Raw genomic sequence first — 27,051 nt, 5'->3', positions numbered from 1 at the left:
AACTTCAGCTTATCTCTGTCCAAGGAAGTTCAGCGGATACTAACAGAGGCTCGAAGACCATCCACCAGAAAGGTTTACTTAGCAAAGTGGAAAAGATTCAGCAATTGGAATACCAGCAAGGGACATGATGCATCATTGTTGAACATCCCACTCATCTTGGAATATTTGGCAGATATGTTAAAGAATGGCCTCTCATATTCTTCCATAAAGATACATGCATCTGCTATTTCAGCTAGATACAACACTGATCCTCCTGTTTTTTCTCACCCCTTACTAAGACAATTCCTCAGGGGAATCAAGAACATTAAGCCACCAAGAATGGCCCCAGTGCCAGCCTGGGACCTCAATTTTGTCTTAGAAAAACTGACTCTACCTCCATTTGAGCCAGCAGCTTCAGTTGACTTGCAATTTCTCTCATGGAAGACAGCTTTCCTGTTGGCAATTACCTCCGCAAGAAGGGTTTCAGAGCTACAGGCCCTAATGGCAATACCACCCTTTATTATTTTTCATAGAGACAGGGCTTCATTAAGGACCAACCCTACTTTTATGCCAAAGGTGGTATCTAGGGTTTCTTTAAATCAAGCCATTCATCTGCCTGCTTTCTTCCCCAATCCTGAGAATAAGGGGGAAAAGACTGTTGCATACCTTGGACATTCACAGACAACTTCGATACTACCTGGACAGAACCAAGGCCAGTAGGAAGTCTGAACAACTTTTTGTAGCTTATGCCCCTGCAGTCCAAGGAAAAGCAATTTCAAAACAGACTATTTCTAAATGGATTGGACATTGCATCAGATTCTGTTATTCCTTTCATGGAATGTCAGACCACATTCCACTGGAGCTACAGCCACCTCTACAGCATTCTTAAGAGGGGTGCCTACCAAGGACATTCTAGAAGCTGCTACATGGAGCTCCGTGCATACATTCTCCAAACACTACAATCTCCCTCTATACTCCAGATCCAGAGCAGGCTTTGCTTCGGCAGTCCTGCAGGGTTTGATTGCCACACCATCTCTTTCCTAGAGCATTCCTCCTCCCCCAGCTAAGCTATGGTATTCTACCCACATGTTATGACTGCAGTTGCATTCTTGGACATAGTACAGTTTTGTACCTACCATAAATGTAGATGTCCGATAGACATGCAACTGCAGTCGGATTTTCCCTCCCTCCATACCCCTCTATGCCTAGGGTCCACTCCTATCCCTGTTACTCTTAGCTGGGGATATCTGTTATGGTGTATTTGTTTTATTGCTCATTTATTTGTTTGGAATCCTGTTTTTGTCTTCCAATTTGATTACAGCCTTCCTTGGAGGGCACCTGGCATCTGCAGCAAGAAACACTGAAGAAAATGGTGTCGGCTGATGCTTATGTACTCCAGCCGCTCTGACGTCGGAGAGAAATGCGACATCAGCCGACGTCGGACCCAGACTTTGGAATCCGGCCGACCGAGGGCTGCCTGAGGCAGGACAACCCACATGTTATGACTGCAGTTGCATGTCTATCGGACATCTACATTTATGGTAGGTACAAAACTGTACTTTACCCTCAACCAAGGCCATCCACCTGCCCACCTTCTTCCCTAACCCTCAGAACAAGGGGGAAAGTATACTGTATTCATTGGATGTGCATAGGCAGCTCAGATTTTATCTGGACCGTACACAATTTATCTGGATCGTACAAAGACATTCAGGAAAACTGACCAGCTCTTGGTCAGCTTTAAAAGAGGGGAAGCCATTATCCAAACAGACAATTTCCAAATGGATAGCACTCTGTGTCCAATTTTGATGATACTTGCATGGAAAACCACCCCCTAGGACCATCAGAACCCATTCCACTAGGGCAACATCTACTTCCACAGCATTCCTTTGAGGGGTACCCCCAAGGACATCCTGGAAGCTGCCACGTGGACTTCAGTCCACACCTTCACCAAGCATTACCATCTGAATCTATTCTCAAAAGTTAGGGCTGGGTTTGCCTCTTCAATTCTGCAGGGCATGCTCTCCCAATCTTAAGTTTCTATCAACCTACCACCCTTCTCAGCTTTGGTTATCTTCCCATTGGTGAAGTCTGCAACAGTGAGAAATGAAGAACATACTACAGTTGTGTACAGTTAGCATAAATGGTAGACGTTCAAGTGTTTTCAGTCCTGCAGTCATGCTTTCCTTCCCTCCTCCCCGCTGACATCTGCTTTCATTAGAGAAAGACCTATTTCTGTGGGGGTCTCTTACCCCAGGGCTACTAATTATTAAAATTGGACTTCTTTGGTTGGTTAAGGCAAGAAAAACTGAGGTAATGGCGTTGCTTGCTGCTCTTTAAAGCTCGGACGACCCGACGTCACCCAGCAAGCGACAGCAGCCGATGCACAAAACCTTGACTCTGGTATTTGGACCGACTGAGGGCTACTACAGCATGGATAACCCAATGGTGAAGACTGCAGCATTGAAAACACTCTAACATCTACATTTATGTTAAGTGTACACAGCTGTACTTTTCCCACCATTAGCCCATTACATTTCTCCTCCCCATCACCTTACCAAGAGTGCAAGGTGTTAGGGCTGGTGAGAAAAATGAAAAAACAAAAAAAAAACACTCCGATTGTTGACTGCATAACAGTCACTCCCTGTCAGCTGTCGAACAGTGAAGGGAACAAATGGGCCAGTAGAGCCGGAGAGGGTCTGATGTCCATCAGACAGTGGGAGCTCAAATAGCACAAAAAAAGTGAAAAGATGCAACCCTTGTCCTTTAAGCCATGATCTTTGCTGAACTAATATGATTGACTTAAAGTACCATGGCTTCTTAATGCAGCCATTATGAATTCTTGTTGAGTTTTCATTATCTTTCTGTAATTTCAGTCTAGTGATCATGAATGTAATGAATATTCATAGCGTTACGAACCACAAAATGTGCAGACTGATTACATCAAGTAATAGACCTGCCAATAAAGGTTGATGTATGTATGACATAGTGGGGATGTCCTTCAAGGATGCATCTGCAGTCCTTACAAATGGGTAGTCCTGTCGTCAGGCAGCCCTTCGGTCGGCCGGATTCCAAAGTCTGGGTCTGGGTCTGGCTGGTGTCGCGCTTCACCCGATGTCATAGCTACAGTTATTCGGGTATAAAGGCATCAGCCGACGCCATTTTCCTCAGTCTTTCTTGCCGCGTGGCGCCCGAAGCAGAAGCTGTTCGCAAGTGCCGGTCGGTCAGAACCAGAGATTACTACTACCGAATACTACTTCGAAGACTTCTAAAAAGCTAAGTACCCCGTTGGGGACTCTTTCTTGCCTCAGCCGATGTCAGAAAAAGTGAATAACTGTTTAACTTGTGGGAAACAAATACCTCATAAAGATTTCCACTCTTACTGCTTACCTTGTTTAGGCCCAGACCACGACGTAGCAGCTTGTCTAGCCTGTGCTTCTTTTAACCGACGGACGCTTAGACGCCGGTCGGAGTTTGCAGAACAGTTTTTCGGCTCTGATTTTGCTTATATCATGCCGTCGGATCCTCCGACTTCACAAATAACCAAAAAACGCAGGGAAAAGGACCGACACTCACGGTCCGCGGTTTTGGCCGAAACCGCGGTTAAGCCAACCACGAGTGTCTCGGTTTCGGCTGAAACCGAGCAAGCGGTTCTTTCCCCAGCCGAAAACATGCCTTCTACCGAGGCCTCTTCTAACTTGGTGGAATCGGCTTCGGAAATCCAACCTGCAGTTGCGATTTCTCAGGAATTATCAGACACTATTCCCTTGGATATTTCAACCCCTGCAGGTGGAGCTGCTAGGCCTCCTGCAGCCATGTCTATTAAGGCCTTTGCCAGGGCTAAAGCTTCAAAAACGGTGCCTGTTAAGCCCCCCTCTCACAGGCCCAGCACCAGTTCCCATATGCTTTCTTTGGCTGAGGATCTCATTTCTTTAATTCGTGGATCCCAGCCTCATCCAGACAGGACCTCTCATCCACCTCCAGAGAAGAGGCCCAGAGCAGAGCCCCCAGAGCCAGTATCCACAGATGATTCCTCTGATGACTCAGAACATACAGACCCTCCTGAGGCTCCTTATTCTCCTTACGAAGACTCTTGATGCTGAAGAGTCCATTCCTTCAGCCTCTCCACCTGAGGAATTTTCCTTTGGGGAAACCTTGCATGCTATGAGGGAACAATTTCAGTGGCAGGGCCAAGATTTCTCAGACTCCAGAAATGGCTTAGAACCTTTCTACATTTGCCACAGCATAGGCCTTTAGCTATACCTCCAGTTCTTTCTGTTGTAGATGATGCATTTAATGATGCTTGCACTGCTCCTGATTCATTACCTCCGGCCCCTGCTAAGCCCGATAGGTTCTACAGGGTCCCGGACACTCATCACCATTTATACAAGGCCCCTTTTGCAGATCCAGAGACTATCTCCCAGGGCCCTAAAGCTGTAGCATCTACATCTACTAAAAACCCCCTCCCCTCTGAAAGGGAATCCAGGTCCTTAGAGCGATGGGGTAAAAAAGTTTACACCTCTGCTACTTTGTCAGCTAGGGCTTTGAACTGCCAATTTCATATGATTCAATATCAAGAGTTTATGCTAGACCAGTTAACTAAAAAGCTGTCCTCTGAAGAATCTTTAGATAAGAAATATGTTCAGGAAATGGTATATATAACATACAGCAGGTTAGTAACCATTCTTTAAAATGTGGCTATGATGCACTGGAGGCTTCCTTTAGATCAGCCGTGACTGGCACAGTTATCAGGAGACATACATGGTTGAAAGAGCAGGCATTACCAGATCATGTCAAATCAAAGCTTTTAGATGCTCCCATGGACAAAGTCAATTTATTTGGTTCCCCTGCACAGCAGGTACTAAAAAAGATGGAAGAGAAGGCGAAATCTGTACAAACAATGAAAGATTTCTTACAGGTTCAACCTCCAAGGTTTAGCAGGAACTGGCCCTCCAAGAATTGGTCCTTTCCGGACTCCTGTAAGACACAGAGAGGCAGGAATAGGCGTTCAAGAGGCAGAAACCAATCCAGGGGTGCCTACAGGGGACGCCAGTGGCAAGGTAACAACCAGCGAGACACAGACACAGCCACCACCACTACAACAACACAATCACAGTGACTTGGCTGTGGCACCGCCTACCAGGGAACAACTGGAAGCACCCTTAGGCGGAAAGCTAACATTATTTTCAAAAAACTGGCATTGCATCACAAGGGAAAAATGGATTTTGCAAACTATAGACCAAGGTTACAGGTTCCATTTCCATACTCTACCAACAAAGAGAGGAATGCCAAACCTACCACCTACTCAAAGGGCAGAAGCTCTAAAGCAAATATCTCAATTATTAAGAATGAGAGCTGTGGAAAAGGTACCATCTATGGAACAAGGAAAGGGATTTTACTCCAGACTCTTCCTGGTACCAAGAAAAGAGAGCAAATGGAGGCCTATTCTCGACCTGTCCGCTTTAAACACATTCCTCATTGTTCCAAAATTCAAAATGCTGACCCTACAGCAGCTCCTTCCCATGCTGGGCAAGGAGTCTTGGCTGGTAACTCAAGATCTCAAGGAGGCATACCTGCACGTCCCCATACGACCAAATTGCAGAAGATACCTCAGATTTCTTGCAGGATCAGAGCATTATCAATTCTCAGCATTGCCCTTTGGCTTATCTACTGCGCCCAGAGTGTTCACGAAATGCCTGGCATCAGTAATTGTTCATTTCAGACTTCAGGGAGTCCAAATTTACCCCTACCTGGACGGACTGCCTGATACAAGCAGACAACAAAAGCAAGCTAACAGAAGACTTACAAAGAGTCATTTACCTGCTGCAAGCCCTGGGATATACAGTCAATATAAAAAAGTCAAGGCTGATTCCATCCCAAAGAATAACCTTTCTGGGTGCAGAGCTGGACACATCAAAACAAATGGCATTCCTAACTGCAGAAAAGAAAGAGCAACTACCTCTCTACTTCTTGGCATTAACAAAGCAGAACCATCTAACTGCAAGGAAAATACTGCAAGCCCTAGGCTTCATGGCATCCTGCATAATTCTGGTCCCTCATGCCAGGCTACATATGAGAAAGCTACAGTGGTACTTAAAGAATTTGTGGTCTCAACACAAGCACAGCCTAGAAACCAAAATTCCAATAATCCCATGCCTGAAGCAAGAGTTCCTATGGTGGGCTCAGGCCTGTCAATCAAACACAGGATTGCCCTTCTGCAACAGTCAACCAAGCCAAACTATCACGACAGATGCATCAGACCTCGGTTGGGGGGCACACATGCTGGACAAGTGCATACAAGGCTTATGGACTCAAGACCAGCTGCGCCTGCACATAAATCTAAAGGAAATGCTGGCAGTAAAATTGGCAATCCAGTCATTCAGACCATTTCTCCAAGGTCGTCAGTTGATGATAAGGACAGACAACACCACAGTTATGTGGTACATCAACAAACAGGGAGGCACACATTCATACCCTCTATGCTGGCTGGCACTGGACCTATGGGATGTGGCTCTGAGCTACAACATTCAATTACAAGCAATTTTTGTACCGGGAAAAGAAAACATTCTAGCAGACATACTAAGCAGAACTACCACGGATGCCCACGAATGGATGCTGCATCCGGACATCTTCAAAGCCATCACAAGAGAATGGGGATTACCACAAATAGACTTATTTGCATCCCCACTCAATCACCAGCTAAAGAGATTCTGCACAAGGACGTACCACCCACTTGCTTGGAAGGTGGACTCCCTATCTTTCAGTTGGAAGAACCTGACAGCATACGCATTCCCACCACTTCCTTTGATGCACAAGGTGCTTTTGAAGATCAAAGAGGAACGTCCAAGGATCATTCTGATAGCTCCAGACTGGCCAAGGCAACATTGGTACCCATTGCGGAGGAGCATGTCTCGGGAGCAAATATGGGCACTACCTCTGATCCCATTGCTGTTAACACAGAACAACTACAACATCCTGCATCCAAACCTGAAAACTCTGCAGCTAACTGCCTGGAACATTACATAAGAACAATTAACCCAAATTTATCCCAAATGGTTAAAGACATAATCCTTGAGGCTCGTAGACCTTCAACAAGAAAGAATTATGCAGCAAAATGGAAAAGATATCTCCTTTGGAGTACTGCAAAGGGAGAAAATGTGGCACTGGTAAACATAGCCAACATCCTGGAGTACTTGGCAGAGCTCTTCCATAAAGGCCTGTCCTATTCTTCCATCAAGATACATGCATCAGCCATTTCAGCAGAATACAGCTTGGATCCTCCTGTCTTCTCACATCCTCTGCTCAGACAATTTCTGAGAGGAATTAAAAATGTAAAACCTCCCAGGAAACCACCATTGCCAGCATGGGACTTGAACTTTGTGCTAGAAAAATTGACACTTCCCCCTTTCGAACCAGCAGCAACAGCAGAATTACAATACTTATCCTGGAAGACTGCTTTCCTGCTGGCAATCACCTCAGCAAGAAGGGTCTCTGAACTACAGGCACTAATGGCAGTGCAACCCTTCCTGATCTTCCATCAAGATAGAGTGTCCATGAGAACGAATCCTACATTTATGCCTAAGGTGGTATCCAGAGTGTCTTTAAATCAGGCTATCCACCTACCTACATTCTTCCCCAACCCTCAGAACAGGGAGAAAGACTGTTGCATACCTTGGATGTACATAGGCAATTACGCTACTACCTGGACAGGACCAAGTCCAATAGAAAAACTGACCAGCTTCTGGTAGCATATGCAACAGGAAAGGAAGGAAAACCAATTTCAAAACAGACAATCTCCAAATGGATAGGAAATTGCATTAGATTTTGTTACTCCTACCATGGAAAGAAAACTCCAGAGAACATCAGGCCTCACTCCACAAGGGCTACAGCCACTACCACAGCTTTCTTACGAGGAGTGGCTACCAAGGACATTATAGAGGCTGCTACTTGGACCTCCGTGCATACATTTGCCAAGCATTACAATTTACCCTTATACTCTAGATCCCGAGCAGGTTTTGCCACTGCTGTTTTGCAAGGGATCCTAACTACACCATAATCTTTCCTTTTTCCTCCTCCCCTAGTTTAGCTATGGTATTCTACCCATTTGTAAGGACTGCAGATGCATCCTTGAAGGACATAGTACAGTTTTGTACCTACCATAAATGTAGATGTCCGATAGGAATGCATCTGCAGTCAGGATTACCCACCCACCTTCCCCTCTGTGGTACTCCTAGGGTATTTGCCATCCTTCAGCTAGCTTGGGGGGGATCTATTATGGTGTATTTGTTTGTATATATGTAAATACATGCTTATTTTATGTGTTTGCTCTCTGTTTTTTGGAAACATTTGCATTTATCCAAATTTAGCCATCCAAGAGGGCACCTGGCATCTGGGGCAAGAAACACTGAGGAAAATGGCGTCGGCTGATGCCTTTATACCCGAATAACTGCAGCTATGACGTCGGGTGAAGCGCGACACCAGCCGAAGCCAGACCCAGACTTTGGAATCCGGCCGACCGAAGGGCTGCCTGACGACAGGACTACCCATTTGTAAGGACTGCAGATGCATTCCTATCGGACATATACATTTATGGTAGGTACAAAACTGTACTTTTGCATGCGTCATTCGTGTCAGGCATGCCATGCGCAAACTCAATGTGGTAGATGACTTAAATTTATTTACACCAGCATCAACAGTTAATCTGGACTTTTAAATAGTTTTAGTAACCAATGTTTGAGTACACTTGAGGTTATGTACTTATTAGCATCGTGTTTTAACAAACTAGAAATGCTTCTAAGGAGTTTACATCACGGTATTTCAGATTACTGTTTCTCTTTTAGATAGGATTTTTGATTCCACTGCTTGCTTGTTTGCAGACTTTTCTCCTAAAATACAGACCTCCTGCATATTGTGCACTGAAAAGTTAATGGGTATAATGAAGTAATTTATCTTTTTTTATTGACAGTGAAAATAAGTTCTGAAATCATATGTATTTACATTTTGTGTTGCTGCAAACATCTCAAGGCATCTCTGCATCTCATTAACATCTCGTTTAGAGAAGTAATTGTGAAGTTACTACTACTAACAGTGTGACTTTTTTTTTCTTAACCTCAGCGAAAGTATCACACTGCAAAAGAAGCTTATGAACAACTCCTGCAGACAGAAAATCTTCCTGCACAAGTTAAAGCAACTGTTCTACAGCAGTTGGGTATGTTGGATGCAGGTTTTATTTTAAAACAAACAAAATGTCATTTTTTTTTTAATGAATGTTTTCTACTGTTCATTAATGCTTTAGAAAAGTTCAGTGTTAATGTGAGGTGTGAAGAAGGCCAAAGTCAACAAATTTGAGAGTGATTAAAAGGACTTTCCACTCCTTCATAGCTGCAATAGTAAGGGGACTCCTCAATACCAAATGATAATATGCAAATCGTGACAATGTAATATGAGATGTTTTTCGTGTTTCACTGTTGCAGTCATCACATTTGGGCTATCTGCTTGCAGTAGCTCTGTCGGCCTGATTATCAAAGTCTTGGGTCCTACGTCAGTTGCTTTCTCATCTTCCGTGACGTCAAGTAGTCAGTGGTATAAAGCATGCAGCCGACGCCATTACATCAGTCTTTCTTGCCGTACGGTGCCCGAAGCAGAAGCAGTTCACAAGTGCCAGTTGGCAGACTCCTGAAATATTCATTTTCGAGTATCAGAACCGAAGTCTTCAACTAATGCGAAGTACCCCGTTGGGGAAACTTTTTCTTGCTCTGAACCGATGTCAGTAAAAGTCAGTAATTGTATTTCTTGTGGAAAGCAAATACCTCTTAAAGATTTTAATTTGTACTGTATTCCTTGCCTAGGCCCTGACCACGTACCTCGTTGCCGGTTTTGTGCCTTGTTTAAACCATAAACTATTCATCATCTGTATATTTTCGCTTCTACATATTTTGGTACTCTGTTCAATTATCCAGATATGTCTGCGGTAAGCCACCCGACTACTGACATTCTGAACAAACAGAGACAGGCCGCCTAGGTGCAAAGCTGTCATTGACGCTTCTCCTAAACTAGTCGCCAGTTTGACAGTACTCAGTGAGGCGCTTTCGCAGCCCCCGATACCAGCTACTCCAGATTTGCAGGCCTCTACAGAGACCCATTCAGAGTCTGGTATGCCGCGAGATGCTTCAACTGTGGAACCTGCGGATATCTCTACCTTGGATGGGTCTGCAGCCACTGTGCAGGCACCGGCTTCTGAGGGTGTATTCAGGCCTACTGACTTGCATATTAAACCAATGCCATCTTCTTCTTCAAGGCCTAAAACTCGAACCATGTCTAGGAAACAGATGCCCAGACCGCATGGTCAGGCCTCTATGCCTAAAAAACAAATAAGAATGGCTGAAGACCTTATTACTTCAATCAGGGGAAGCTAACCTTCCTCCCTAAGACGGAATTTGCTTATACTTCTGACCAGGATTCTGAAATTTCTGTCACTTCTGATGAGCAGGATTTTCCCTTATCCACCTATGAGGATTCTGATGCAGAGGACTCTATTCCCTCTGCTTCTCCCCCAGAGGATTTTTCTTTTGGTGAAACCTTTGCATACTCTTAGGAAGCATTTTCACTGGGAAAGCCAGGATTACTCTTATTCTAAAAAGAGGCTTAGAGATTTCTTACTCCTGCCCCAACACAGGCCTTTAGCTATCCCTCCTGTGCTGGACATTGTTGACTATGCCTTTTTGGAATCTAGCTTGGCCCCTGCTTCCTTACCTCCTGCTCCCAGAAAACCTGATGAATATTACAGGGTTCCTTATTCTCAAAAGTTCCTTTTTAAAAATCCTACTGCAGATTCTGAGACCATTTCAGAGGGACCCAAGTGCATTAAGGCTACTACTGCCAAAAGTCCTACCCCCTCTGATAGCGATTCCAGGGCCCTGGATAGATGGGGTAAGAAGGTGTACACCTCTGCGACCTTGGCCATGAGAGCCTTAAATTGCCAGTTTCATATGTTAAAGTATCAGCAGCATATTATTGGATTGCTTTAAACAGTAAATGATGCTGATTCCTGATTGTGCTGAAAATAAGGATTTACAGGATTTAATTGCATTCTGCAGAACAGGTTGGAAAACCATACTTTGCAATGTGGTTTTGATTCACTGGAGGCATCTTGCAGGGCTGCTGTCACCGGGTCTGTACTTTGGAAGCATGCTTGGCTTAAGGAGCCATCTTTGCCAGATCATGTTAAAACTAAATTGCTGGATGCTCCCTTAAATCAGGACCGCTTGTTTGGCAACAAAGCAGAAGTAGTTCTTAAAAAGATGGAGGAAAAAGCTAAATCTATGCAAATTGTTTCTTACAAGTGAAGCCTCCAAGATTTAGTAGGCATTGGCCCTCAAAAAATGTGTCCTTTCCTGCCTCTTCCAGGCCTTCTCAGTTCAATCCCTGAGCTAGCAGATCAACCAGGCGTCAGTCCCAGGGTGCGCACAGGACTAAGCAGTGGGGGGGGGCTCCCTCTTCCAAATCAGGGAGTAGTAAGACCCCCCCCCCCCCCCATGGTAAGCCGTCTCAATGACCTGACTTTAAAATTTCCAAGCACTTCTCAACTGACTGCTCCTTTAGGGGGAAAGATTGCTCTGCAAGCAAAAAGCTGGGAACTCATTACCCAGGGCAAATGGGTTATAAACCTAGTTTCCCCAAGGATACAGATTTCACTTCCACATGATACCGCCCCCAAACGGTTGGCCAGATCTTCCCCCAAATCAGTGGGCAGAGGCTCAAAAGCAAGTTCTCTCTCAAGATGAAAGGCTATTCAGACTGTACCAGAAGAGGAAAAGGGACAAGGTTTCTATTCAAGACTTTTCCTGGTACCCAGAAAAGGCAACTTATGGCGTCCTATCCTGGACTTTTCTATCCTAAACACCTTTTTGGTGATTCCAAAATTCAAGATGCTAACTCTTCAGTTGCTTCCCATGATAGTCAAAGATGCCTTTTTTGACAACACTGGATTTAAAGGAGGCCTACCTGCACATCCCACTCAGGGAATTGGGCAGAAGATACCTACGCTTCAAAGCAGGCTGCATGCAGTATCAGTTCTCTGCACTGCATTTTGGCTTATCTACTGCACCCAGGGTATTCACAAAGTGCTAGCTCCAGTCATTGCATTTTGCAGGCAAAGAAATATTCAAATATACCCATACCTGGACGATTGTCTAATTCAGGCAGAAGGCCAGGACATACTTTTGAATCATCTGGCATTTGTACAAAAGGTGCTAACTTTTGGGATACATCATAAACGAAAAGAAATCACAGCTGGTACCCTGTCAACAAATTATATTCCTGGGAGCAAGCTTGAACACAACTTCCCAGATGGCTTTCGTCACGCCAGAGAAACAAATTAGACAACTTACTTCCACAAAAACCCTGCTTATTTGCAAGGCAAATACTGCAAGCCGTTGGGTTCATGGCCTCCTGCATTCTACTAATTCCATATGCAAGACTGCATATGAGGAAACTTCAATGGTATCTAAAAAGCCTATGGTGTCAGCATTCTTAGGATCTAGAAGCAATGATTCCTATTATACCTTTACCTACAGTTAGAATTCCTTTGGTGGCTAGAGGCCTGCCACCAAAACAAGGGACTGCCATTCACTGTACCCTGCCGCCCAAACCCTAATAACACACTCATCAGATTATGCATGGGTGGGCTCACCTGGCAGGGAAGTGCATTCAGGGCAAATGGAACCAAAGTCAAATGCACCTGCATATCAATCAAAAAGAAATGTTAGCTGTACAGAATGCTCTGACAACCTTCAAGGACCACATTCTTCCAGGACAATTAATGGTAAAGACGGACAACACCACTGTTATGTGGTACATAAACAAGCAGGGGGGGATACCCATTCCTACCCCCTCTGCAGACTAGCCATGGCTCTGTGGAACACAGCCTTGAGCTACCAAGTGCATCTACAGGCTCAGTTCTTCCAGGAAAACTAAATACACTAGCAGACGAACTAAGCAGAAATCTCATGGACCCACACGAGTGGAAACTGGAACCAAAGACTTTGAACATGTTGATAAACAAATTGGAGAGCCCAGACATAGACATAGACATGTTTGCCCCCCCCCCGAACTACCAGTTGGACAAATTCTGCACAAGGACTCCCAACAAACAAGCTTGGAAAGTGGATGCTGTGTCCTTCAGCTGGAAAAATCTCTCAGTTTATGCCTTTCCTCCTTTGCCTGTCCTCTCCAGAGTACTACTAAAGATCAAACAGGACAAACCAAGGATAATACTGATTGCACTAGACTGGCCATGCCAGCACTGGTGTACCCCCTTTTGTTCAGTGTGTCACAGCTAGCCCCATGGCACCTGCCTCAAATCCCTACCTTGCTGTCACAGCAGGGGAGCCAGATTCTGCACCCCCAGCGTCAAACCCTGAAACTGGCAGCCTGGCTAATTTCGTAATGTCTCTGTTACCATCCCTCAGTAAACAAGTGTTGGATGTCATTTTAGAGGCAAGGAGGACTAGTACTAGAAAATCTTATGCTGAAAAATGGAAAAGATTCTGTGCTTGGAACCTAACTCAAGGGATGGCCACAGCAGCGCTCAATTTACCTCAGATTCTTCAAAACTTAACGGAGATGCTTCACAGGGGCCGTTTCTTTTCCTCCATTAAAAGTCACGCCTCAACCATTTCAGCTCGTTACAACACAGAACCACCCCTCTTTTCTCACCCACTGCACAAGCAGTTTCTCAGAGGGGCCAAAAACTTAAGACTACCCAGAAGAGCCCCAGCTCCAGCCTGGGACCTTAACTTTGTATTTGAAAAACTCACTCTGCCTCCTTTTGAGCCAGCTGCAAGTGCAGAGTTAAAATTCCTTTTTTGGAAAACAGCTTTCCTTTTAGCTATCACTTCAGCAAGAAGGGTTTCTGAATTACAGGCCCTAATGGCAGTGGAGTCTTTCATCATCTTTCATACGGACAGGGTGTCCCTCAGGACCAATAACTCCTTTATGCCCAAGGTGGTAGCCAGTGTGGCTCTTAATCAATCCATTCATTTGCCAACCTTCTCTTCTAATCCACAGAACAAAGGGGAATGGATACTGCACTCCTTAGATGTGCACAGACAACGGAGATTTTAGTAGGACAGGACTAAACCTCAAAGGAAATCTGAACAATTGCTGGTGGCATTTGCTGCAGGGGCAGAGGGGAAGGCTGTTTAAATGCAAACCATTTCTAAATGGATAGGCCATTGCATTAATTTCTGCTATAAGCACCATGGAAATCCTTTCCCACAGGGGATTAGACCCCATTCAACCAGGGCTGCATCTGCCTCTACAGCCTTTCTCAGAGGTGCCCCTACCAGAGACATACTAGAAGTTGCTACTTGGAGTTTGTACATACCTTCACCAAGCATTACCATTTGCCATTTTTTTCTAAATCCAGAGCTGGCTTTGCCACTGCAGTCTTGCAGGGCCTTATAGCTGGTCCTAATGCTGTCTAAAATCCTCCTCACATCCTTAGCTTTGGTAATCTTCCGAAATGTGATGACTGCAGCAGTGAAACACGAAGAACATAGTACAGTTGTGTACACTTACCATAAATGTAGATGTTCGAGTGTATTCACTGTTGCAGTCCTGGTTATCCTCCGTCCTGCCCCGCTGACTTTTTTTGCTCCTTTACTATGTTTAAAAGCTTTTTGGTGTATTTGCTTTTTTTGTTAGAGGTGTAACCTTGTGTGTGTGTATAAGTATATCTATATATCTATATATATATATCTATATATCTATATATCTATATATATATATATATACATATATATATATATATATATATACATATGTGTGTGTGTGTGTGTATTTAATTGCTTCCCATTAGGGGGGCACCTGACATCTGGGGCAAGAAAAACTGATGTAATGGCTTCGGCTGCATGCGTTATACCCCTGACTACCTGATGTCATGGATGATGAGACGGCAACCGACGCAGGACCCAAGACTTTGATGATCAGGCCGACTGAGGGCTACTGCAAGCAGATAACCCAAATGTGATGACTGTAACAGTGAATACACTCTAACATCTACATTTGTGGTAAGTGTATACAACTGTACTTTCTTTTCCTTCTTTAAACTTGGCCAAGTTAGTGAGAGAACTTGCTCCCACCTTTTTCTTGAAGAGGGTCATAGTGCTTTTTCTCTGAAATGGGTGCAGAGGTTCCTCATTAGATGACCCCTTTGGGGATTCTCTTCCATGAAGTTCACCCAGTAGTGGCTGTATGTTCCCTTCCTTTTCACATTTTGTCTCCCCATCCCCACCTTGAAATGCTTGTGAGATTATTTTAAGGGGTCGAAAGAGTAGCTTTGTGTTGCCTTTGCTGGTTGTTGACTAAAGACAGCATTTGTGCAACAGCTATGTTAGCAGCAAAACGGTGACTATGGCACAGATAATTTGAGTTTGATTAGTGGCTTCAGTGCTTGGTAGAGCTCTCAGGGAAGATGGATGTATCCATTCATTAGGGGAGGGAAGGCTGATCTTGTGAGTTATAACTGTTCCTTTAAGGAAGGTGATAACCCAAGGCTTGCATGCATGTGGTGCAGCAAGCTTCTGATAGTCAGTGATCTTCATCAAACTGGTTCACAAGTGTGTGCACTTAGGTAGAAGAAGGTTTTGCTAGGCAGGGTGACATGCATCACCACAGAGACCACAACACCTGCATTTCTTGTATTTGTCACACCTAAGCAGTGGACAAGATGGATGATCAGCCATGTAGTTTCACTTCTGTTGCCAGTGTTTTAGCAATGGGTGTCCTAAAACAGCGTTACAACTGCCTTATGCACATCTGTGGGGGGGGGGGGGTGGTAGAAGTACCCAGTTAATCTGTAGGCTTCCATCTCAACTAAAAACTTGCCTTGTAAGTTTCCAGTGCCTACATCACAATCCTTCAGTAATCACATCAAAATGTTTAATGCTGGGGCTATAAAACTCCACTCCCAGGGTCTCCTAGAAGTAAGAATATTAAGTTTCAGGAAAAATCAGTCCACTTGTCTGCCTCATGTATACCTATCAGAGACTCATTCTGATTTAAAACTCTCCTGATCTGCCACTCTGAACTTCGAAGGAAATGTTTGATAGGTTGCTTTATTGTCAGGCACATTGACGTCTCACTCACAAGGCTGCAGTGCTGAGTACCACAGAAAATGTGGGAAAAATCAAAAGGAAAGTGTTACTGGGAACTGTCTTTTACGCACCAGGATTTCTTGTATAATAAGGCCCCTTTCTCCTGATAAATATGACCACGACATTGTAGTGGTGCACATGGGAATGTGAATGTACAATCCTGAAGGGCATAGAGCGGGAGAGAGAGAGGGGTCTACTTCAAAACATCTAAAACCCATAACCTCTAATTTCATAACATTGAGACCAAAACATCTAAAACCCATAACATTGAAAATGTGCATCAGAACATTCAACACTACAAATCGCATGAAAATAACATCCCCTCCACATATGACACCAAACTACTAAACACTTTTTACTATGATGTCCTTCAAGAATGCAACTGCAGTCATAACATATGGGTTGTCCTGCCTCAGGCAGCCCTCGGTCGGCCGGATTACAAAGTCTGGGTCCGACGTCGGCTGATGTCGCATTTCTCTCCGATGTCAGAGCGGCAGGAGTACATAAGCATCAGCCGACGCCATCTTCTTCAGTCTTTCTTGCCGCGCGGTGCCCAAAGCAGAAGCAGTTCGCAAGTGCCGGTCGGTCAGCTCCTGTATTCTTCGATCCGAAGTCATCAAAAAAGCTAAGTACCCCGTTGGGGACCTTTTCTTGCCTCAGCCGATGTCAGAAATTACTGAAAAAGTAAATAATTGTTTGTCTTGTGGTAAACAAATACCTCATAAGGATTTCCATTCTTACTGCCTTCCTTGCCTTGGCCCAGACCACGACGTCTCGGCCTGTGCCGCCTGTGCTAGCTTCAATAAGCGCACTCTCAGGCGCCGGGCGGAGTTCGCTGAAGACTTTTTTGGCGAAAAATTCGATTATACTATGTCGTCGGAATTACCGACATCGCAGACTCCTAAAAAATGAAAAGACCGTGACCGACATCCTCGGCCCGTGTCTTCCACCGACTCCACGCCAAAACCTACCGCGAGTGCCCCGGTTCCCTCTGAGGCAGTTATTTCACCGCTCCGAACCGAAGACACCGCATTACCGATACCTCCGATACTGGAGAGCACACCAACGCCAGTTATTGATTTTCCTCCAGATACTGAAACCGAGGAAATGCCCGAGACCATTGCTGTGGATAAGGTCACTCCTGCATGTGGAGCTGCTAGGCCTCCCATGTCCATGTCTATCAAGGCCTACACACGTGCTAAGGCAGCCAGCAAGACCAAGCACCTTACTGCTAAAGCCTTACCTCAGCCTTCTCCTGAAACACAAATCATGACTATGGCAGCAGACTTAATCTCCATGATCAGAGGTTCCCAGGCCCATCCTGAGAGAGGATCCCAGCCTCCTCCTGATAAGAGGCCCAGGGTTGAGCCCACTGACCCTCTTCCTTCAGATGAAGATTCTGAGGACTCTGTTCACTCCGATAGCCAGGAAGAGCCTTTCCAGACCTACGAGGACTCAGATGCAGAGGACTCCATCCCCTCGGCCTCCCCTCCTGAGGATATTTCTTTTGGGGAAGTTCTGCATTCCATGAGGGAACATTTTAAGTGGCAAGGCCAGGAATATTCTGATACCAGAAAGCGCCTTCGAACCTTCCTTAAAAAGCCCCAACACAGGCCCTTAGCTGTACCTCCTGTGCTTGATGATGTTCTTCATTCCACATTGCTGCAGTCCTAACTATTGGGTAGTCCGCTGTCCAGTCGGCCCGAATACCAAAGTATATGGCTGACGTCGGTCAGGGCGCATTAGACTGACGTCAGTACGTCAGGGTACTAATGCGCATGACCGACGTCATATCCTCAGTCTTTTTTGCCGCATGGTCCGATGCAGAAGCAGTTTTGCGAGTGCAGGTTGGCGTTCTGAAATTTTCTGAAGTCGGAGTTTCAGACCGAATCAAAGTTGGCTAAGTACCCCGTTGGGGAACATTTTGGTTTTTTCTTGCCTCAGTATTTAACCGGATGTCAGAAAAAGTGAATAACTGTATTTCTTGTGGGAAACAGATACCTCATAGGGATTACCATACCTTGTGTATACCTTGTTTAGGGCCTGAGCACGACGTTGTTGGATGCCGCTCTTGTGCTAGATTTAACAAACGCACTATTAAGAGAAGGTTAGACTGTGCCAGGTTGGTGTTTGGGAAGCGTTGTAATTATAAAATGCCGTCGGATGCTCCGACGCCCGCTTGTTCCAAAAAACCCAAGGACAAAACAGCGAAGCCTAGGGTTGATGAACCGCAGTCCCGGACGTCGGTTCTTTAGAAGGCTCAGTGGAGCCAGAGGTTTTGCCAGGAGTTTCTTTGGAGTCTCAGGCAGAGACTTTACTGTTACAGGATGTGCCTTCTCAGGAGGTAGGCCAGGCTGAGGGGCTTCTCAGGTAACTGTTCCTCCCTCTCTTCCCAAGGTAGTTAGAGCCTCTCCTTCTGTTTCCAAAACTTCTTTGAGAGGCAGGCCAAGTTTAGCTTCAGTGGGGCTTCTCCTAGCACTTCAGGTTCTGTGCCTAAGAAACATATGCTTAAAATGGCAGAAGATTTGATTACTATGATTAGAGGTTCTATGCCCCTCCTGATAAGAGGCCTAGGGTGGAACCTGAGTTTGAGAGTTTTGAACAGTGTTCAGAGGCTTCTGAGTCTTCATGGAAGACTTGCAGGAGTATCCTCCTTATTCTGATTCTGATGTGGATGATTCCACTCCTACAGCTTCTCCTCCTGAGGATTTCTCATTTTCAGAGACTCTGCATTCCATGAGGGAGCACTTTAAATGGGAAGGCCAAGATTACTCTGATTCCAGGAAAAGGCTTAGGGAATTCTTGTTTTTACCCCAGCATAGGCCCTTAGCTATACCTCCTGTGTTGAATGTGGTGGAAGATGTTTTTGCAGAGGCTTCCCTGAACCCTGATTCTTTGCCTCCTGCTCCTGTTAAACCTGATAGGTACTATAGGGTGCCTGAAGCTCATAAGTATCTTTTAAGAGTCCTAGGGCAGACCCGAAACTGTTTCTCAGGGACCTAAAGGTGTTAAGGCCTCTGTTGTTAAAAACCCTGTTCCCACTGATAAAGAGGCAAGGGCTTTGGATAGATGGGGAAAGAAAGTGTATACTTATTCCACTTTAGCCATGAGGGCGTTGAATTGTCAGTTTCACATGCTAAAATATCAAAATTATCTCCTTTCACAATTGAAATCTAAGGTGGATGCTTTGGCGGAAGGTATTGAGTGTAAAGAGTTGCTGGATTTAGTTCATGTGTCTGAACAAGTGGGTAAGCATTCTTTGCAATGTGGTTTTGATGCTGTACAGGCCTCCTCGAGGGTGGCTGCCACTAGTTCTGTTCTTCGCAGGCATGCCTGGTTGAGGGATCAGAATTTAGCTGAGCATGTTAAGACAAGGATTTTGGATGCTCCTTTACAGTCTGATGTGTTGTTTGGTTCGCCTGTGGAAGCAGTTTTAAAGAAAATGGAGGACAAAGCTAAGTCTATGCAAACTGTTAAAGATTTTTGCAGGTGCAGCCACCAAGTTTAGTAGAAATTGGCCTACTAAGGGATGGACATATCCTGCTTATGATTCCCAGTCTAGGGGTAGGTCTAGACGTGGTAGGGGCAGAGCTCAAGGTTCTTTTAGGCCTAGAACAGGGAGTTCACCTGCTCAGACTTCTGGTGAGGGCAGGGGTCAGTCCTTTCGTAAACAGACCCAATGACCTGCCTTTTCAGCTGCCAGTAGATTCTCGCCTGGCAGCTCCTTTGGGAGGAAGACTGTCTCTTTTCAAAGAAAATTGGGATTTAATTACTCAAGACAGATGGGTGTTGGATATCATTCACCACGGTTACAGGTTTTATTTCCATACATTGCCCCTTTCAAAGGCATGCCAGACGTTCCTCCTCCACAAAGGAAAGAGGCTCACAAGCAAATTTCTCTGTTACTCCAAATAGGGGCCATTCAGCCAGTCCCTGTATCAGAAAGGGGCCTAGGATTTTATTCTCGCCTGTTCCTAGTACCAAAGAAGGGGAACACGTGGAGACCAATTTTGGATTTATCTATCCTCAACACTTATCTGGACATTCCCAAGTTCAAGATGTTGACGTTACAACAGCTTTTACCTCTGCTGGGCAAAGATCACTGGATGGTAACTTTAGATCTCAAGGAAGCTTACCTTCATGTGCCTATAAGACTAAGTTGCAGGAAGTATCTGCTTTTCGAGCTGGAAATTCTCATTATCAGTTCTCTGCATTGCCCTTTGGCTTATCTACTGCCCAGAGTATTCACAAAGGTTCTGGCTCCAGTGATAGCTTACTTCAGGCTAAAAGGAATTCAAATCTATCCTTACTTGGACGACTGCCTGATTCTGGCTCAAGAAAAGGAAGACCTTCTACAGCATCTGGAATATGTTATAGCAGTGCTAAGATGCCTAGGGTATTCTGTGAACGAAATAAAGTCCAGTCTAGTACCCTCTCAAGACATGTGCTTTCTGGGTGTGAGACTGAATACAGCAGCCCAGATGGCCTTTTTAACCCCGGACAAACAAAAGAGTCTATCCCTTTACTTCCATCAACTATCTCATCAGTCCGTGCTGACTGCAAGGACAGTCCTTCAAGCATTAGGGTTCATGGCATCTTGTATTCTGGTGCTTCCCTATGCCAAACTGCATATGAGGAAGCTGCAATGGTATCTCAAAAATGTATGGACACAGCACTGCCAGGATTTGGACACTGTCATTCAAATAATACCTTGCCTTCAAAAAGAATTTTTGTGGTGGGCTCAGGAATGTCACCTAAACAAGGGACTCTCTGTGACCCGCCAGAGGCGAGTCAGATTTTAACGACAGATGCCTCGGACATTGCTTGGGGAGCTCATCTAAATGGAAAGTGGATACAAGACAAGTGGCCTGCCAGACTACAGCATCTACATATCAACATGAAGGAGATGTTAGCAGTCCAGTTTGCATTAATGGCTTTCAAGGAGTTACTTCTTCCAGGGCAGGTGTTGATTCTAACAGACAACACAACTGTCATGTGGTACATCAACAAACAAGGGGAACACATTCTTATCCTCTATGCAGGCAAGCAATGATTTTATGGGAGACTGCTCAGCTTGCAACTAACTCTTCAGGCAAGGTTTCTGCGGAGCACAGAACTCCTTAGCAGATGTGTTAAGCAGACAAATCATGGATCCCCACGAGTGGAAACTGGATCTTCATGTATTTCAGAAATTGACAGTGTCATGGGGAACTCCAGACATAGATCTGTTCGCTTCTCCACTAAACCACCAGCTGCCAAAGTTTTGCACAAAGGAGTTTCATCACACAGCTTGGAAAGTGGATGCTCTTTCTTTCAGTTGGAAAAATCTTCATGTGTATGCCTTTCCACCTCTGCCTCTTCTTCCAAAGGTGCTCTTAAAGGTCAGACAAGACAAGCCAAGGATGATTTTAATAGCTCCAGATTGGCCTCGCAACACTGGTACCCACTACTAAGGAGTCTGGTAAGGAAGCCTCCATGGCCTTTACCTTTGATTCCACATCTGTTATCTCAGAAGGACGGTCATCTGCTCAATGTCAAGCTTCACTCTCTTCATCTAACAGCCTGGCATATTCTGTGTTGAAACACAGCAGGTCTCAACTTCCTCAACAAGTTTTAAATGTGATTATGGAAGCTAGAAGACCTAGTACAAGGAAAGTGTACGCAGAAAAATGGAAGAGATTTTTATTTTGGAGTACAGCAAAGAATTTGGAGATTTCTGAGCCTAATTTGAGTGTGGCTCTTCAATATCTTACTGAGTTATTGGGCAAAGGTTTGTCCTTCTCTTCCATTAAGATTCATGCTGCAGCAATTTCAGCTCACTATGATTGTGACCCACCATTGTTTTCGCATCCTTTGTTCAAGCAGTTTCTTAGAGGGGCAAAGAATATAAGACCCCCAGAGCTCCTACTCCTGCTTGGGATCTCAATTTTGTGTTGGAAAAACTTACTCTACAACCTTTTGAGCCTGCGGCTACTGCTGAATTGAAATACTTGTTATGGAAGACTGCTTTTCTGTTGGCTATTACTTCTGCAAGAAGGGTGTCTGAGTTGCAGGCCCTTATGGCAGTAGAGCCCTTTTGATTTTCCATAAGGATAGGGTATCATTACGCACTAATCCTTCCTTTATGCCTAAGGTGGTTTCTAGTGTGGCTTTAAACCAAACTATTCATTTGCCTACTTTTATGCAGACCCCCAAAATAAAGGGGAAAAGATTTTTCACACTTTAGATGTACACAGGCAATTGCGTTATTATTTAAGCAGGACTAAGGATTTTAGGCAGTCTCAACAGTTGTTTGTTTCTTTTGCTTTGAGTTCAGGGCAAGCCTGTGTCAAAACAAACTATTTCTAGGTGGATTGGGTTTTGCATTGCATTTTGTTATTCCCATCATGGCAAGGAGATTCCAGCTGGGATTAGGCCTCATTCCACTAGGGCTACTGCCACTTCAACAGCATTTCTAAGGGGGGTGGCAACTAAGGATATTTTGGAGGCAGCTACTTGGAGTTCAGTGCATACTTTCTCTAAGCATTATCACCTTCCTCTCTTCTCTAAGTCTAGGGCTGGTTTTGCCACAGCTATTTTGCAAGGCATGTTGTCAGCTCCTGCTTCTTTATGATTTGCCAGCCTCCCTTACCTCTGCTTTGGGATTCTACCCAATAGTTAGGACTGCAGCAATGTGGAATGAAGAACATAGTACAGTTTTGTACCTACCATAAATGTAGATGTTCGAGGATCCACATTGCTGCAGTCCAATTTACCTCCCTCCTTCCCTCTGTGTTTAGGGGTGGTTGTGTAGGTGAGGTTATATGCTGATGTTTTTGTATATATTGTACATATTTTTGGTGCAGGTATATTGGGCCTTGTCTTTTTAGGGTCTTCTGACATCTGGGGCAAGAAAAGACTGAGGATATGACGTCGGTCATGCGCATTAGTACCCTGACGTACTGACGTCAGTCTAATGCGCCCTGACCGACGTCAGCCATATACTTTGGTATTCGGGCCGACTGGACAGCGGACTACCCAATAGTTAGGACTGCAGCAATGTGGATCCTCGAACATCTACATTTATGGTAGGTACAAAACTGTACTTTTTGGATGATCTATACTCGGACTCCAGTGTTATCCCTGATACTCTCCCTCCTGCTCCTGCCAAGCCGGACAGATACTATAAAGTCCCAGGAACACATTCTCATTTCTTTAGGGCCCATGCTGTTGATTTAGAAACTATTTCACAGGGGCCGAAAGGGGTTTCTGCTGCCACCTCCAAAAATCGTTTGCCTTCCAACAGGGAAGCTAGGTCATTAGAGAGATGGGAGAAGAAGGTTTACACCTCCACTACTTTATCTATGAGAGCTCTCAATTTCCTCTTTCATATGTTTCATTATCAGGATTTCCTGTTAGATGATTTACAGAAAACTTTGGCCTCTCCTGAACCTTTAGATAGGAAGTCTTTGCAGGAGGCTGTACATAACTCTCAGCAAGTTAGCAATCACTTGGATATGATGCATTGGAAGCTTCATGTAGGGCAGTTATGACAGGGGCGGTCATTCGTAGACATGCATGGTTAAAAGAACAACTTCTACCAGATCATGTTAAGGCAAAACTTCTTGATGCACCCTTGGAAAAGAACAAGCTTTTTGGTGCTAATGCTAAAGATGTATTAAAGACCATTGAGGAAAAAGCCAAGTCAGTTCAGACAGTCAAAGATTTCCTCCAGGTTCAGCCACCCAGATTCAGCAGGAATTGGCCATCAAAAAACTGGTCCTTTCCTAATCCTGAAAGATTTCAAAGGGGCAAAAACAGGCGTGGCCGAGGAAGAGGACAATACAGAGGTTCCTACAGGTGACGACAATGGCAACCAGCAAACCAAAGAAGTGACACAGGGGCTTCTCCTGCCCCACAGGGACAATCCCAATGACTTTCCTCTACTTCCGCTGACCAAAGAGCAAACAGAAGCTCCCTTGGGAAAATTATCTCTGTTTTCAGACAATTGGCACAGATTGACAAAGGACAAATGGATTTTGGACATTATAGACCAAGGCTACAGGTTCCATTTTCATACCTTACCAAGGAAACAAGGCATGCCAAACCTACCACAAAACCAGAGGGCAGAGGCTATCAAGCAAATTTCTCTGCTTGCTCAGATCAATGCAATAGAAAAAGTTCCACAACAAGAACAAGGCCAGGGTTTTACTCAAGACTGTTCCTTGTTCCAAGAAAAGAAACTCAATGGAGACCAATACTGGATTTGTCCGCATTAAACACCTTTCTCATAGTACCAAAGTTCAAAATGCTGACCTTACAGCAACTCCTTCCCATGCTGGGCAAGGGGTCTTGGCTGATTACTCTGGACCTCAAGGAGGCATACCTGCATGTCCCTATCAGACACAGCTGCAGAAGATACCTCAGATTTCTTGCAGGGCCAGAGCATTATCAATTCTCAGCATTGCCATTTGGCTTATCTACTGCACCCAGAGTATTCACGAAATGCCTGGCTTCAGTAATTGCTCATTGCAGGCTCCAGGGGATCCAAATTTACCCGTACCTGGACGACTGCCTCATACAAGCGGACGACAAACTGATTTTGACAAAAAACTTGGATTATGTCATTCAGTTGCTACAAGCTCTGGGATACACAGTCAACTTCCAAAAGTCAAGACTTCAGCCATCCCAGCAAATAACCTTCTTAGGAGCCAATCTAGACACAGCCTCTCAAATGGCTTACCTGACAGAAGGCAAGCAAAAGAAGTTAACTCATTATTTCAAAGGTTTGGCAAAGCTCACCCAGATGACTGCAAGGAGATTCCTACAGGCCCTGGGTTACATGGCATCCTGAATCCTCCTGGTTCCATTAGCAAGACTACACATGAGAAAGCTTCAATGGTACCTAAAAAGTTTATGGTCTCAACACAGCAACAACCTAGAGACAACCATACTGCTCATTCCATGCCTACAAAAGGAATTTCTATGGTGGGCCTCGGTAAGCCAGGCAAACACAGGTATGTCATTCAAAAAACCTCAAATAACACAAACAATGACTACAGACGCCTCAGACCTTGGATGGGGGGCGCACATGGAGGGCAGATGTATTCAAGGACAATGGTCTCCAAAGGAAACACATCTGCATATCAACCAAAAAGAAATGCTGGCAGTAATGCATGCCATCGAGGCCTTTCGACAACAACTTCAGCAAGGCCACCTGCTAATATGGACAGACAACACCACTGTCATGTGGTACATAAACAAACAGGGGGGCACCCATTCTTACCCCCTTTGCAGACTGACCATGAATCTTTGGGAAAAATCACTGAGCTTTAAACATACAGTTGCAATCCCAGTTTGTTCCAGGCAAAGACAATGTGCTGGCGGACAGCCTAAGCAGGAATTTCCTAGACCCCCACGAGTGGAGGTTACATCCAGAAATCTTCATACGACTCTCCTCGACATGGGGCAGGCCAGAAGTAGACCAATTTGCCTCCCACCTCAATCATCATCTACAAAAGTTCTGTTCAAGGACATATCCACAAGCATGGAAAACAGATGCTCTCTCATTCAACTGGAACTTCCTAAAAATCTATGCATTCCCACCTCTGCCACTGATGACCACAGTACTACTAAAGATCAAAGCAGGGAAGCCAAAGGGGATCCTAATAGCTCCAGACTGGCCAAGACAACACTGGTACCCACTACTACGGAGCATATGCCACAACAAAAAATGGGCCCTTCCCCAATGGCTCCATCTTTTGACTCAAAACAACTTCAAGACAGTACATCCCAACATTCAGACGCTCCAGCTAACAGCTTGGGAGATCCCATGAATAACCTCAATCTATCTCTCTCCAAGGAAGTTCAGCGGATACTAACAGAAGCCCGCAGACCATCCACCAGAAAGGTTTATTCAGCAAAATGGAAGAGATTCAGCATTTGGAATACCAGCAAGGGTCATGATGCATCATTATTAAACATCCCAATCATCCTGGAATACTTGGCAGATATGCTACAGAATGGAGTCTCATATTCTTCTATAAAAATACATGCTTCAGCTATTTCAGCTAGATACAACACTGATCCACCTGTGTTTTCACATCCTTTGTTAAGGCAATTCCTTAGGAAATCAAGAATATAAAGCCACCAAGAAAGGCCCCAGTACCAGCTTGGGACCTCAACTATGTTCTAGAAAAACTGACTCTACCCCCCTTTGAGCCAGCAGCTTCTGTGGACTTACAATTTCTCTCATGGAAGACAGCTTTCCTGTTGGCAATTACCTCAGCAAGAAGGGTTTCGGAATTACAGGCCCTAATGGCAATACCACCGTTCATAACCTTTCATAGAGACAGGGTCTCCTTACGAACCAACCCTAGCTTTCTGCCAAAAGTGGTATCTAGGGTTTCTTTAAATCAAGCAATTCACCTGCCTACTTTCTTTCCCAATCCTGAGAACAAAGGGGAAAGACTGTTGCATACCTTGGACATTCACAGACAACTTCGCTACTACCTGGACAGAACCAAGGCCAATAGGAAGTCTGATCAGCTTTTTGTAGCTTACGCCCCTGGAGTACAAGGAAAAGCAATTTCCAAACAGACTATTTCAAAATGGATTGGACATTGCATCAGATTTTGTTATTCCTTCCATGGAAAGAGTGTACCAGCCAATGTCAGACCACACGCTGCCAGAGCTACAGCCACCTCTACAGCATTCTTAAGAGGGGTGCCTACAAAAGACATTCTAGAAGCTGCTACATGGAGCTCCGTGCATACATTCTCCAAACACTACAACCTCCCTTTATATTCCAGATCCAGAGCAGGCTTTGCTTCGGCAGTCCTGCAGGGATTGATAGCTACACCATCCTTTTCTTAGAGCATTCCACCTCCCCCAGCTAAGCTATGGTATTCAACCCATATGTTATGACTGCAGTTGCATT

General features: G+C 44.8%; 1 protein-coding gene across 1 annotated transcript in view; it reads left to right on the top strand.

The window, feature by feature from the left end:
• KDM6A (lysine demethylase 6A) overlaps positions 1-27,051 on the top strand; it is a gene marked incomplete in the record, with an annotated part of 3,528,619 nt that overhangs the window by 1,379,156 nt on the left and 2,122,412 nt on the right. Inside the window, 1 exon segment of the mRNA XM_044072373.1 lies at positions 9,091-9,184. Coding sequence (XP_043928308.1) covers positions 9,091-9,184 — 94 coding nt within the window.

The sequence above is a fragment of the Protopterus annectens genome, chromosome 5.part0 (assembly GCF_019279795.1).
Source record: "Protopterus annectens isolate FY-2018-M chromosome 5.part0, PAN1.0, whole genome shotgun sequence".
NCBI classification, from domain to species: domain Eukaryota; kingdom Metazoa; phylum Chordata; order Ceratodontiformes; family Protopteridae; genus Protopterus; species Protopterus annectens.
This window is presented reverse-complemented; position numbering and strand designations above follow the sequence as displayed.